This window comes from Montipora foliosa, chromosome 1, assembly GCF_036669935.1.
Source record: "Montipora foliosa isolate CH-2021 chromosome 1, ASM3666993v2, whole genome shotgun sequence".
Lineage (NCBI taxonomy): Eukaryota > Metazoa > Cnidaria > Anthozoa > Scleractinia > Acroporidae > Montipora > Montipora foliosa.
Genome location: NC_090869.1, coordinates 25,862,176 through 25,877,175, shown reverse-complemented (window position 1 = coordinate 25,877,175; position 15,000 = coordinate 25,862,176). Strand labels below are relative to the sequence as shown.

The 15,000-nt window shown below is 39.3% G+C and overlaps 1 protein-coding gene and 1 long non-coding RNA gene across 2 annotated transcripts in view; one reads left to right on the top strand and one right to left on the bottom strand.

Moving 5' to 3' along the window:
* LOC137995004 (large ribosomal subunit protein mL38-like) overlaps positions 1-6,413 on the bottom strand; it is a 7,162-nt gene extending 749 nt beyond the window's left edge. The window contains exons 1-7 of the mRNA XM_068840582.1: positions 6,273-6,413; positions 5,834-5,956; positions 4,857-5,053; positions 3,768-3,843; positions 3,620-3,665; positions 1,865-2,023; positions 726-859 (exon numbers count right to left, since the gene is read on the bottom strand). Coding sequence (XP_068696683.1) covers positions 726-859; positions 1,865-2,023; positions 3,620-3,665; positions 3,768-3,843; positions 4,857-5,053; positions 5,834-5,956; positions 6,273-6,387 — 850 coding nt within the window. The 5' untranslated portion in view covers positions 6,388-6,413. The remainder of the gene's footprint in view (positions 1-725; positions 860-1,864; positions 2,024-3,619; positions 3,666-3,767; positions 3,844-4,856; positions 5,054-5,833; positions 5,957-6,272) is intronic.
* A 38-nt stretch (positions 6,414-6,451) lies between these two features.
* LOC137995028 (uncharacterized) lies at positions 6,452-9,999 on the top strand. Its single transcript, XR_011122249.1, has 3 exons — positions 6,452-6,576; positions 7,301-7,354; positions 8,629-9,999. It is a non-coding gene; the product is annotated as an uncharacterized lncRNA (long non-coding RNA).
* The last annotated feature ends 5,001 nt before the right edge of the window (positions 10,000-15,000 follow it).

Genomic DNA, 15,000 nt, shown 5'->3' with positions numbered 1-15,000 from the left:
TATGATGCCATTTTCAAAGGTACAGGTAACTATACAAAATTGTGATGTAAAGTATTTAGACCGGTATTTGGCTCTGAAATTAACAATAGGGTTTGCAAAAGTAAATTAAACAAAATACTTTTTTTCGTTTAGGCTGGGTTTTTTCAGGGACCTTCCTGTACATGTTATTATAGTGTTTGAAAATGGAGGATGATTGTTGTTTTGTGACCCTTCTCACAATCATGCAAAATTTAATGTCTGCACCAGTAGCCTGCATAAACTGCATCACACAGGTCACATTGGAAATCATCTAGAAATGGCACACTGTTGATTGACAATCAATGGTTTGGTTTCACAAACTTTGAGTTCCTGGTCACGAACATGGGTTGAATGTTGATCCACACTTTTTGGCTGACGTCCTTTAGTTGTATTTTGAGGTGAGGTGGTGAGGGTTGTTGGTCACAAACCTTTGCTTGAAAGAATGGCTTGATGGTAGAGTTAGTCAAGTGTGGTGGATGCTTTGACCAGGAGAATACTGTCTTAAATCAATCGCACTCTTCTGAGAAATTTTCGTGCTTTAAAATTCTTGTAACATATTCATAATATGATAGTTACACTGTACCTTTGGAAATGGTGTTTTGAAGACTCTGAAATGGTTTTAATCATTTTCACTTCAGAGTACAGTATACAGTGTAGCATCAAAACCATGCAAGATGAACATGAGTTTACAATAGGTATTGTTTTACCCAATGTTTCCAAGTAAGTTTGAGTAACACTCTTGTCCCAAGAAGCTTGGAAAAAACACAAGCCAGCAGGAGTTAGATCATCACAGTGTTTGGACAGAAACTCTGCCAAGGAGAAGGTGCGACTGGTTATATCTCTGTTGAATAATAAAGCTAAATGTAATTAAATGACCATTAACCTATTGACTCCAGGGGGTTCCCCATTGGCTGGGTTTGGCCGGTTTAGGCGTCAAAGGGTTAAATCCAGACTTACAAATCACCCATGAATAAAGTATAAGGAAAACCTAAAAAAGAAATAACTTAAAAGTAAAAGGAAAAAAGCAGGGTACTCTGAAACTTGTGGGAGGCGTGGTGGCCTCATTGTTAGAGTGCTCCACTCTGGATCGAGTGGTGGGGGTTCGGGTCCTGGCTGGGGACATTGTGTTGTGTTCTTGGGCAAGACACTACTCTCACAGTGCCTCTCTCCACCCAAGTGTATAAATGGGTACTAGCGAAATGCTGGGGGTAACCCTGCGCTGGACTAGCATCCCATCCAGGGGGAGTAGAAATACTCCTAGTCGCTTCATGCTAATGAAACCAGAGATAAGTGCCGGCCTGATGGACCTTCTGGCTCGTAAGCTGAGACTTTACTTTTACTCTGAAACTTAAGGCTTTTATACTGTCAACAAAAAAAAAAAAAAGACTACATTTTGTATGAAGAAAAAGATACAATGAATCCTTGGACAGGTTAAAAAAAAAAAAAGATTAATACCTAGATTGTTTCATTTTTTTTACTGAAAAATGTTTCATAAAACCCATGGGATGTACATGTAGGCTTGCTCCACTAATATGGCCAGTTTCATTTTATTTAACAAAAAAAACATGGCCATCAGAGAGTTTCGTAGACTGTTAACTGTTTGTCAACTATCCTTTCGTTTTTACTTAGCATAGATGTACATCTTCCTGTACAAGCTCACACGCACAATGGAAAATCATTTGACTTGAATGCAACAGTGTAACTAAAACAGTTTTTGTTTCCCTCCTACCACGGTGGTTAGAGAGGAAATTGAAGACTTTTTTGCGACCAAAGGTCTGACCATTACCTTGAAAATACAAGTAAGACACATGTGAACAGCTATGTGACATTACTATGAGATCACTACCTTCGGTTTGCAATGACGTTGTGACTGAAATCCAGTTCCCCGTTTTGTTTAATCAAACAAAACACAAATCTGTGAAACCCTGTTCCTTGCATTGGGGCAGGAGAAAGATATTCACAAAGGACCTGCCCCTCTGATATCCTGGATCCTGGGATATTGCCACTAAACATTGCAGAAAAACAAAGAAAAACAAAACCACCTCGTGAGTCCGCAACATTTTGACCATTGTGATGACGAATATCGTTGTCGGTAAGAGTACAGAAATCACTGAACCATGTTCAATTTGTTTTTTAACAAAATATTCAACACCAAAGAAAATGTTCACACATGTATTTCAGAGCATGACTAAGATCATGACACAAATAAAAAGCAAGTGTTGTCTATAACTTTCTCACAATATGATTGGTTTATTTCTCACAATAAGCATTTCTGATTGGTTGATACATTACGTAGCACACTGACATAAGCATAATGCAAGCAGCGTTGTCTAGACTCTTATTGAAAATGGCAAATTGGCCTATCAGATTACGAGATTACAAGCCATTGTGGTAAAAGTGAAATTATCAGGTCCTTATCATGTACAGCTAAATGAAATTGTATTAGGAATTTTCCTGCGAACACATCTACTTACAAGTATATCGTTTACACGACAGTAGTGCAACCAGTAGGTGCCCCAACCTTGTTCCCAGGGTCTCTCTTCTCTGTCTCCATTGTTGCCAACAACAATGGAGGCAGAGAAGAGAGACCCTGGGGACGAGGTTGTAGCTGCCCGAGAAAAATAAGCCATTCTATACTTCCTTTCGGCCCCCCCCCCCCCCAAAAAAATATATATATATATTTGCATAACACTGTTTTCGACTTCTCTTAGGACATCTTCATGTCCCAGGAGAAATTGTCTTAGCCTTTTCTACCTATTTTCAATATAAGGTACAATGTACATACTGCAAGAGTAAAAGGTTAGAGTCATTTTTATTCTTGCTTGAGGAACAGCATTTGGGGGACACTTTGTCACTTGAGGTCCCATGATTTATGAGTCAATGAGTCAACGAGTCATGAGTTGTGAGTCGTGAGTCCTAGACACAAGCGATGTTTAAATTGGGGAGATTAGAGCAAGGGGACATCTTGTGACTCTTATTGAAATCCGTGTGCATCTAATTAGGGTGATTTCTGGACATATCTGCCCACTTTAGACAAGATGTGCACACACTGTTAAGTTAGCTCCAACAGTACATGTATGTTGCCAGCACTCATCTACGTACAGAACCAATGTGAAGTAATGTTTCTTGTTTATGCAAAAAAAAAAAAAATGTTACAGCGCTCGAGGCCAAGCGCATAAACGACTATCGTTACGGGTCAGAATATGCAAATTTGTCACTCACTCAGATGTATACTAATCAATAAGTCAAAGACCAATATCGATTTTTCAAGATATGCCAATTTGTCTCTCACTCAGTTGAAGGACTTCAGATCGATATGGCAATGATTAATATCGATTTTCCGGCGTTTCACTTTCAGAAGAAATGGCGCAAAGTAATACGTTGAAATATTCTTCGACTTTTGTTCGTTCCGAAGGGATTGATACTCATTGCAGTCAGCATGTGGTGTTACCAAAAAAATTGCTCAGTGGAAGACTAAACCAACAATTCTCATGGTAAGAGTCTGTCATGTCAACCAAAACACGTCTCCACACTAACGAAGAGAACATAGATGTGGCTGGTTTGAGAACCCTGAATGAAATTAGGATGCTTGAGTACCTACATCATCCAATGTAAAACTTCTTTCCCCTTTTCCAAAAAGTTGCCATCTATAGAATAACAGGAAAATTTTAAAAAAATCCACTCATAAATTTTTTTACATTGTGTTAAACTATTAATTTTATCAGGACAATTTCAAAGCAGTTACACACCTGGATTAGCCAGAACAAGTGTCCAGTGGCTGTTGTCCTCAGGGCATTGATAACTAACTTTTGGTTCATCAGTTGCCTGTACAATGAAGTAAAATAAAACTTGTATTATACAGTTACTAAAACATACATGTATGTTTTCTTCATGTTGAAAAAAACACTGCAATGCACAGTGCATCATATTTTTTCCACATCTTAGTACTTATAACCGAAAGTTGTTAAGTGTAAGCTTTTATCACTGCGTACTTTTAGGGGTCATCTTTACATGAGGAATTAAAATACAGTAATTTTTTTTCTGGTTTGTTTGGTTTTTCGATGTTGAAATCTTTTGTTTCTTACTTTCCTCTCTTTCACCTTTTACAAGTACAATATAAATAATTGAAATAAACAAAAACTAAAAGGAGGGCATCTTCCACCGATGTCCTTCATGTTATTTTGATTCTCTTACTCCATGCCATACATGTATGTAGGTTTAACCTCTGCTAGTCCCAGGCGGGGGGGGGGGGGGGGTACAACCATATGGAACAGACAGGGATGCTCATTGCAAATTTTGAATTTAATCCCTGAAGGAGACCATCTGGGCGTGGCTCAAGTTTTTGTGACCCTAAAGGAGACTAATCTGGGCGTGGCTTAAGGAAATTTTGACCCCTAAAAACAAGTTAAAAAGAAAATTTGACTTCTGTTTCTCTTTGCGTAATTCTGTGTTTCTTCGCGGAACCCTAAACGAGACCTTGGCGGCTTAAAATATTGGCGCTTTGCCCGGAACACCCTAAGCGAGACCAAAATCCACTAGTCCTTTTAATTACACTCTGAAAGGTTTTTCTGAGGGTGCTATGGTTTTCCTCCCTCATCAAGAACCAAGATTTAATTTAATAATCTGCCCTAAATGAATTGGTCATCTCCCACTCAGTGAAGCACTTCTGCCTGGGTATCATTATACATGTACAGTACTGTAATCTTGAGACTTAAATAAAGTGGTCACTGTCCTTACAGTATCGTGAACATGATTACATGGTTATTGTTATCACAGTATTTTATTTTAATTACTATGAATAATGCCAAGTGTAAAAATTAATGACCAACAGTACATACCTGAGATGGTGTTAAGAAGTTGCCATAGTGAACTTGATGCTTTTCCTCAAATGTTACTGACAAACCCACTGTTGGTGTAAATTCCTTCTTTTGAAACACGTGCTCAAAGATTTCATAGTGCCTGGCTAGTTTTGCCAATGTCGAGAATTCACTTTTTGCCATCCATTCCTTCCTTATTGTCTCTAATGGTACAAGTACTGACAAATTAAAAAAAAGGTTATTAATAAACCCATTGACTTAATATTAATAATTGATTTAATAGATTTTACTCTGTCTAACACCAGGGCCCGGTTGTTCGAAAGCCGATTAACTTAATCCAGGATTAGTGTAAATTTTTGTTTTATGTTTTCAACTTTTTTGGTGAAACTTTCTTTTCCTTATTTCTGTTTTCCAATATTAACTTATTCTCATGTAAAGTTTTGCCGAATATCAGCGTTGAAAAGCATTTGGGAGTGGAGAAATAAACTTCTTGGTTAATTTTTAACCTGGGATTAGGGTTAATCGGCTTTTGAACAACCGGGCCCAGATGATTTTAAATCGGTTACAGTATCTCTTTCAAGTGCAGACTTGGTGAACAATAACATTTGGAATTCACAAAGCATCTTTGAAAACTGATCTACAGAGAGAGGAGGGGGTGCAGGGATGGCACAGTGGTGAGAGCACTTGCCTTCCACCAATGTGGCCCGGGTTTGATATGTGGGTTGCGTTTCTTGGTTCTCTACTCTGCACCAAGAGGTTTTTCTCCGGGTACTCCCATTTTCCCCTCTCCTCAAAAACCAACATTTGATTTGAATTGTGATGATTTGTTAATTTCACTTTACAGTGTCCCCAATTAGCACTTCAGTGTGAAAGGATTAGACACTTAAATAAAGTTCCTTTCCTTTCCTTTTCGCTGCTCTCCTGTAAATAACAAAGAGTAGCCCTGTAAACTGAAGTTTCATAAAGGACTGAAACAATACACATGTACATGTACTAACACATATTATTTCTTGCTGCTCTTTCCAAACTTGAATCTTGCTTGTTTTCTCTGTAGATTTTAGCTTTCATTTTTCTGTATTCTCTCCTTTTTGTTGGCTGATTTATTGTCTCCGTCTTTAAAGCTTAAAAACAAATTTGAGAATTAATAAATAAATCTCATCCACGAATTTTCATTGATACGATTATTAATTAAAGCTTAAACTGCGCACACGTTAAGTTATTCTTTGGCTGCATTAGATTGATTAGATTACCATTAGATTACAGCTAGTTGAGTAAATAGTGCAAATGCTGTATTTACACAATAGAAGTTGAAAAAAGGTTGCTGAAGACCCTGCCACTTGAGTTATACTTAATACTACTTCAAAGATGAAAATTATTTGAAAGGAGCAAAAAAAAAAATGATGCACTGAGAAAATGAAGGTGTGAGTGACTTCTTACCTTCGGTGCAGAACCTACTGCTTCTTAAAATGAGACTTCTCCTGTCAAGAGACAAAGAAATAACACGTTTTAAACAACTCAAAACGCACACATTTTTTGCTATGTTGGCCGCCATGTTGAAAAAGACCCGCTGACCTGGAGTATCGTTGGCTACCATTCGTTACTCTGCGGTTTAGTCTCCCGAATAAAACACGGTCACGATATTCGGCCATCTTTCTTCGATTTCCTCACTTAATGTCACCTATTTGAGGCATCTTTTACAGATATCAGTATGCCAGGGACCTCTCAACTAGCATCTGTCGTGGTAAGCGCACAAGTAACAAAACGCCGATTTTTAAAATCGGTACAAGGAATTTTTCCGACCCAATGAAAATCTTGTGTAATCTCATACTGCCTGTAGATCATGTTGGTCATTGTTATTAAAATTCACCCATGTGACAGGGCGGCCATGTTGGTTGAAAATACAATTTCTTTTTGCCAAATAATACAAGTTTAGTTCCGGTCCCAGCGGAGAGACGGATTATTGTCCTTGCCAACCCACACGGCCACCATGACGTATGCAAACCAGCAATACTGTACCACATTTGTTGGTGACCCACTGGGATACGTTTGAAAAAGGATCGATCAATCAATCAATCAAACAATCAACAACAACAACAGCAACATCTTTATTTCTTGAATTACTAAATTATTTACAGGGGGATAGGCCAGCAGGCGGACCTGTTTATTGACCTGAGTGTTAATTTATTTAGCGAATATAAATTATGGTTATTTTATGACCCAGCTCATTTTGGTATGTACCGGTATGCTTTTTTTTTGGTAACATTAAATAGTACAGTCTTTTTTAAAGAATTCCTTAGCTAGTAATGTATTCCTTTCCAACGTGGCAAATAGTCTCAGTGGAACAGTACATGTGTTTTTACCTATATTAATCTTTTATACCCCAACATAGTATAAGTCCAGTATAAGTCTGGCCAGTTTAGGCCGGTTTAAGTGTCAATGGGTTAAATCATTGTTGTATGAAACAGGTTGGACTAGCAGTGGGCAACATATTTGGCATATACTTAGCTCAGAAATATGAGGTAAGTTGCCATTGAGGTCATAAACAGGTAGCTACAGTAGTTTGTCTTGTCAGGAAAAGTATTTAAATAATTTATTTGTTTCTGGCATGAACTTAGCACTTCAGTTTCTCATTTGCTGTGTCTTTGTACAGGGTTAACCTCGATCTTCCTCTGATCCATGTATACCTCTTTACAGGATATCACTTGAAAAGAAAACATTAATTTTGCCATTAAGCCCCTAACTGTTCAGATCTGTTCAGAAATGATACTGTACACAATGATTTTGATAAGCCATTGCAAAGTGCCCCCTTACCTTTTCCGTTAACTTCACCATGAACATTACAGGGGCATAGCATTCTTTACATAAATACGCATTTGTGTACTTGAGAAAATTTGGTAGGATTTTTTGAAGATCTTCTGTTATATCAGTGCTGGAAATAACAGTCGGTCATCGGACATTGTCCGACCAAATTTTGAAAATGTGCGGTCAATTTCACATTATGATCGGACATGATTACCGAACATCTCACCAGCACATCTTGAGTTATCTTCTACAAGGCGTTGTCAGTCAATGTTTTATGTCCGGCCCAATTTGTCAAATGTCCGACCAAAAGGAAGATTTGAAAGGACATATGTCCTGTGAATAAAGAAAAATTATTTCCAACACTGTTATATTATAAAGTACAAGCCCTCCGAGGCCCATGCACAGTGTCAGTCTCATCACCAGTCCGTTGTTCTCAGTTATTTTTGGAAGAAAGGTTATGATGATGATGTATGACAGAACTTGCAACCTCTTTCCCTGTGCTTGTAAACCCCCTGTTTGTGTTGTAGCTTGCTGAAAATTCAACAGATGGGTAAAATAGACAACTAACTACTGGATTTTCCTTTGCATTTATTTATTGAAAATAATGTTTTTCGGAAATAGTTTCAAATGGTACATGTATTTGAGAGACCCTAAATTTCAAAAGTTTCTGGGGGAGCATGCCCCCAGACCCCCTAGTTTGGAGTGCCTTTGGTGTACGTACACCTTCACAATCTCACACTATTATAGTCTATGCATTATCCACATGCCATGAAGGGTGGGTGGGAGGGGCAGGGCAGGGCAGGCAATGGTGGATGGCAACAAATCAACTGAGCTGCCAACAAACCATGTGACCTGAGGATTCTCTACACAGTGGACCCTATTCTCCCAGCTGTGTTTGAGAAAATCATTTTCTGTGATATTCCTCAGCCAATGGAACAACACTCATCTCTGATACTAGTAAAGTGTTTCTTTTTTCCTTCTTTTATATTAGCTACCAGAAATTCACTCGCTTGTGGAAACAATATTTTCCAAGGCAAAAGAATATGAGAGGTCAACAAGAAAGACTGATGATGGTAAAGATTAATAAATATTATTATGGATTGGAGAACAAAGAAATGGAGAACATACACGATGCACCTGTGAAAGGGGGGGGGGGGGGGACATGAATTCATGGAAAGAAACTGGCAATAGATGACAAAGTAATGATAGCTGCAAAGTGGAATGCACAAAAATGTGATAGAGAAGATATGAAAGTCATACATGAGAACTGCAGATGTGAGGTAATCTTGTTGGGAAAGAATAATCACCGGCAATACGGCAATCACAAAGAATCCTGAAAAGATCCCTACCTGCACTGGATTGAATGCATGGTCATGACTTTGAGTCTCATTCAAGCCTGGAGTTTTTCCAGGTACAATAACTTATTACGATCTGCTACCTGGCGATTTGATAAATGGTTCCAAAAGAAATGGTGGAAATTTACTCGCTTAGCCCTTTGCTTTAAGAGTGCCACTTATAGATTTTACTTTGTTTAATGCCAGATGATTTAACTCTTCAACAGCGGGAAAGTGTTAGCCACATGAATGTTTACTAAAAAAAAGATTCCTCTTTTAGTAAAGTAATCCTTTTCCTCAAAGACTGTGACAAGCAGATTTTTCTCTTTCTAACACCAGACCCCAGTTGTTGAAACGATGGATAGTGCTATCCACCGGATAACTCACTATCCAGAGGATAAGCACTAGTAAAACCGATTGAGTTATCCAGTTGATAGTGATTTATCCGCCGGATAGCGCTATCCATCGTTTCAACAACTGGGGCCAGATGATTTTACTTGTCAATGGGCATCCGTTAAAGACAAAAGATTTAAATCTTGAGAAATCATGAGAAAAAAAAGGACGAACGGGACGTGGGGTAGGGGTAACCTGTTTTTTTCTACAGTTTTTTCAGAGGTCAAGCTAAGCACCAGAAATTTATAATAGCTGACCATTCTGTTCTTAGTATTGCATGTATGAGGCTTAAAATAGATGTCAGAGAAATGTTTAATTTCCTTCATCTTTCGTAAGCTGTAGAAATTCTTCGTTTTCTTCATCCTCACGTCATCAACAACAGGCTGGATCAATGCAGACATCGTGCGTCACTGTTACCTAGACTACAGCCCAGTATTTCCCATTCCCTAATGTTGAAGCGATTTGCATCCAAGCACCGATTTTAGTGACTGACGAAGGTGTGGTTTGGGGGAAGGGTTTCAAACTATTACTTCTCACTTGGAGTCATCATGCACACGGTTTCAAAATCAGAGGTGAGCACTTAGAACTACTTGTTCGAAACGCGAGTTTTCTAGTATTCAACTAGGAGCAAGGACCATCTTCCTTTTTAGGCAATGTGCTTTTCGATTGTCTAACGTTTTCCAATCAGAAATGACCCGAGTTCGCGAAGAATTATGGTTCCGTAGCGTTCGCGAGTCATATTGATACTTGGGATAATATGCGTAAACGGGATTTCGTGAGTAACAACAGATCGTCATTTCCCCGACTGTACATGTAATCAGGATATTCCTCATCGCGTGACCTTGAATCAGCCGCAGGTGTTAGGAAATCCCGGGGTAACCGGGAGTCCGTTTCAAAAACCGTGCAGTTACTTGTGTTTATGACTGATATCCTGGTCGTCATCGGACGACGTAAACTCCCCTACAAGATCAGTCTGTGAAGAAGAAAAGTGTTAACGGAAAAATTAATTTTTCCCGACCTTGCAGAAGCACAATTATATGTAATTATTCAGTAGTCCTAAAGTTGCCCTGGTTAGTCAAGCGTATTGCTACTGGTATCAGTACACTGGAGTCTGTCCTATACAATTAGAGCTATCTGCACACAAGGTATACAACTGTGCATACTCGACTCTGTAGGCTCAAGAATTGTGAGACTGGAGTGACGGAAAAGATGTGAAGTGAGACGTCGTGATGACAATTCACTAGTTATGGGGATCCAGTGGGAAAAAAAAGGAGGGGTGAGATGTAACCTCGATCTACCAACTAATGTCACTTGTAAATGAAAGTCGAAAGCAATTGCCATTGCCAGCACTGGTTTTACGACACTAAGGACAGACCCTTCTGTTTGCAAAAAAAATGCAACAAGTCGAAGGAACACTTGAAAGATAGTCCCTCGCATTCTTCTGGAGGAGTATGTATCATCCTCAAAGTGTGTTAATTTTAAGACCTTGTACAGTTAATCCTTCCAAATGTCCGGTCTGGCCGCCGGTTAGTTCTGTCAAATGGAAAGCGTGCGGATGTTCATTGATGCACGTTATTAGATAGCCGAAGTGTCCACTTGCCAGCTTTCCCAACTTCAAGATCACTCAGTCGCATCGATCTGATAATACCACTTTAAAGTGCTACTATGCATGATCAAAAAACCAGTTCCTTTTTTTCTTCAGAATTAGTATTTTGAAAGTGTGTTTGCTTAACACTTCACGGGCAAAATTTTGAACTTTGACTTTTTTATCCAAAGGTTGTTTTCTTTGAGTGTAAAGTTTGGATTTCACGGTCTGCCATCACTCATGTTCCAAACTGACCGATTGTACCTCAGAGGGTTGGATCAAGGGGAAAGTGACGTCATTTACTCTATAGCTTAAAATTTCCACATTTAAACGCAGCTTATTATGTTTGCAAAACACGAGTTTAAAAGTCTGAAAGCCCGAAACTCCCGTGCTGCATATTAATTCAGCCGCGTACACACGCGCACGCACGTACCCTTTGGTAAGGCGTCAACACTCACCTTTGTGATGGAATCGTCTGGTTTTGAAGATTTCCGCAAACGCAAAGTGATCAATTCCTCCTCCGATTTGCTTAACTCCAATTCTGGCAAGATTCGTATATCACGCAATTTGCTCCTCCTTGAGATAAAAACAGAGAGAACCACAGTTTGGCGCCGTCTAGTTAAAAAAAATTAACCACAGAGATGTTTTCTCTTTTATTACGAGTCAAAAGCAATTTGGCCCGAGCTTTGGTTTTTGGGCTGCTGCACTTCATGATTAAGTGGCTCAAAGATCGTGTTTGCTCTTCGAGACAGAAGGGTAACCAATTGTAATTTGTCTGCTGCGGTTTTCCGCACTTAGCGCCCACTGAATTTGGTTAACGTTAGACTGGCTACTTCGATTGCATTCATCTGTTAGTTTTTCTGTAGTTGTTGAGTGAAGATTTTTCCCTTTTTTGCGGTAGTGAAAGAATGAATGAACGAAACTATTGGACTCGTCGAAAACGAAAAGGAGCAGAGCACTGAAGGCTACATTCGAATACCGATTTCGTGTTTCTTCACAAAAATTCAAAACTAGAAATTGAAGCTACAAAACCTATACTGGTATAATGGAACCGATTTCTTTGAATGCTATACGGCGCGGCGGGCAAAACTAAGTCTAGTTGGGTGTGGCAGTTGACGTGACAAAAAGCCTTTTTTTTACCATTTAAAGAAAGGCCTGTCCAATTTTCCATACTAAATCTAAAAACTGAGATTAAGATTTTAATACAATACACCCTCTCAATTATCTTATCTAGCTTGTAATACCTTCGATTATAATAAGCTACTTATTACCTGTAATATGAAACTTTTACCTGTATAAGGCCAAACCGATGACAATGACTGCTGGTAAGCACAGGGCAACCACTAAGTAAGGAAGGAAGTCTGATTTAAAATGGCCTTGTGTGGGTGTTGGTATCGGTGTTTTTACAGTAATGATAGTTGTCATGGCGATAGACCTTTGTTTCATGGTTGGAGTGGGTTGATTCCATGCCATTTCTTTCACGGTCACAATCTCAATCTCGAGACTCTTCTCCAGGGATACTTCGTTTTTCAGGACTATGTCTTTGAGTAGATAAGATGGTAGATATCCTAAAAATACGAAATGGCAAATAACGCACTTAAAAAATCAACAGCGATAGGTCGCGACGTTTTTATTTGGTTGCACACAGTTTGTGTGACAACGATTGTCGTGAAGCTAAAATGACCCAATTACCACGAACCGGATAACAAAAGTCGTTTCGTCTGCACAACCCCTGGTACATAGCGCGCGAGAAGGTGTTTGCATATTTGGTGTCCTTTATAAATGGGAAATCGCGCACCTCTGATATTCACATGCAGATAATCAATTTGATAATCACTTGTTAATATTTTTTATTTCAATTGAGACAATGGGACTTTAAATAACAGAATGTTATTCAGACTAACCTGTTACTGAAGGTAGCGAGACTGATTGGGTGTTGGGGAGCTTTATTTTCACTTGGATCCACGCCTTCCCATTTGACCTGTTTGAAATCTTGGTCATGACTTCTGATATACTGAAAGTCGTTCTGAGAGGAATTAAAAAAATTCCCCTTGAGAGGATCGGAGAGAATGAGCGCACGAGCATCACGGTGCGGTCAATATGAGCAATCTCGTCCCCAGAGTCCGCTTTTCTTTTGGTCAGCACGAAGAACACGGACTCTGGCCACTTCCAATTTATGCGCAGTCGTAGTGAAGGTTCATTTTTGTAACCGTTGACAACCACTGTTGTTTCAAATTTCTGAGCGTGCGTAAACGCGCCGGAAGTCCGTGATTTGCGGACTTCCTGCCTTAGAAGTGGCCAGAGTCCGTGTTCTTGGTGCTGACCAAAAGAAAAGCGGACTCTGAGGACGAGATTGTCAATTTGAGCAGAAAGAGTGTGCTACCATGTTTTGTCGTTTAAATAAGCTCTGTGGCATGCACAGACCACTTTCATAAATGGCGACCACCTTTACGTTATTTTGTATTTATTTTAATTAGACCTACTGCCCTCATTTTGAAACAAAAATTCTTTTGACATTTTTTCGTCGTGGCGAGGCCAGAAAGGCTTTTTAGCGTTAAAACAAAAGAATGTTTTATTTGGCCGCCATTATGAAAGTGGTCTGTAATATAACGGATTTTCAAAGTCTCGTCTACTGGCTGGTGCAGCATTTTAAGTACCAATTGAAATGCTAAAGGTGACAAGGACACAAGAACATTTTCTGTGGTTGGTTATTTTGACAGTTCGTGAAGAAAAATCGCAAAATCTGATTCCAGTCTTCCCCTTGTGCTGCTAACTTCTTCAATCATGGACCTCGAGGATTAATATTAATCATTATGATAATAATATCGTTACCTGTTGACAAATGTATTTGGCGAGATCAGGCACGTCAGAAGACACTTGTTACAAAATTCATTGACTTTGTACAGCAGCTCTTTTCGAATTTGCTCTTCCTTTCCAGTTGTCCACTGCGAATATAAAGCATTGCTTTGAAGAAAGGTTAACAATATTTGCTTAAATTTGGAGCTTAACCAATGATATTTGCTATAGTCTGCGTCACTGTCACTTAATATGAAAAAAATATGAAAACCTTAGGACACTCCAAAAGTGTGGTTCAAACTTCGCTCAGAGGATCTTTCTTGAGTGGGAGTTAATATTTAACCCTGTCCCTCCTAAAACGCTCTCTTGTAGATTGTACTCTGTCTAACGTCATACGATTTTACTCGTCAATAGGTTAATTGACGTAAATCCAATGCCGCCACTAAACGAATAACGAGATTGGGACAGCGCTGATCATAGTTTGCGCAGACTACACTTACCATGCGCAGTTGTTCCCAGTTACGTTTAGAGCCGAGAGCCTCTTCAATTTTCCTGCCAGCCTTCTCTGTTCAACCTCATCATTCCTCTACAACTAAGCATCACTCCGAACTTACCTTTCTTGAATAATTGATCTCGATTTCTATCCCATCTGCTTGGTACACAGTGGTGGGAATTGGTGACAAGGAGGATCCATCGGCAGGCACAGTAGCATGTTCGGACAATTGATGATAAGGCAAAGTGCAGGAGGAAATCAGCAATGATCTCATGGGCGAACGTAAAAGTGAAAGGGACTGTGATGACGGGTATGGTGATGGCGATAAAGAAGACGTTACCGCGAGGGCTGATGCTGATAATGATAATGATGATGATGATGATGATGATGATGATGATGATGATGGCGAATTTGAATACGGAGCTTTTGATGTTGACAATGACAATGACAAGGACGATGGCGATGACGACAACAATGATGAAGATGACGATAAAGATAAGAACTGTAGCGTCGACTTTTGGAAGCGTTGTGGATGAGACGAGTATACCATTGTTTGGAGTGGAGTCTTGGGCTCTGTTACTGACAATGTTCTTATAAGGAAGCCGGAAGAGACCCTAGTAGACTTGTACAATGTAGTAGACTGGTTTGATTGTGATGAACTCTTTATATTCCTCCAAAATGAAGCAGTACGTCTCGTAGAAAAGCTAATGATCGTTGTTCTCTTTCCTGCGAAGGGACTTTTAAAGACGTGGCTTTTCAGTT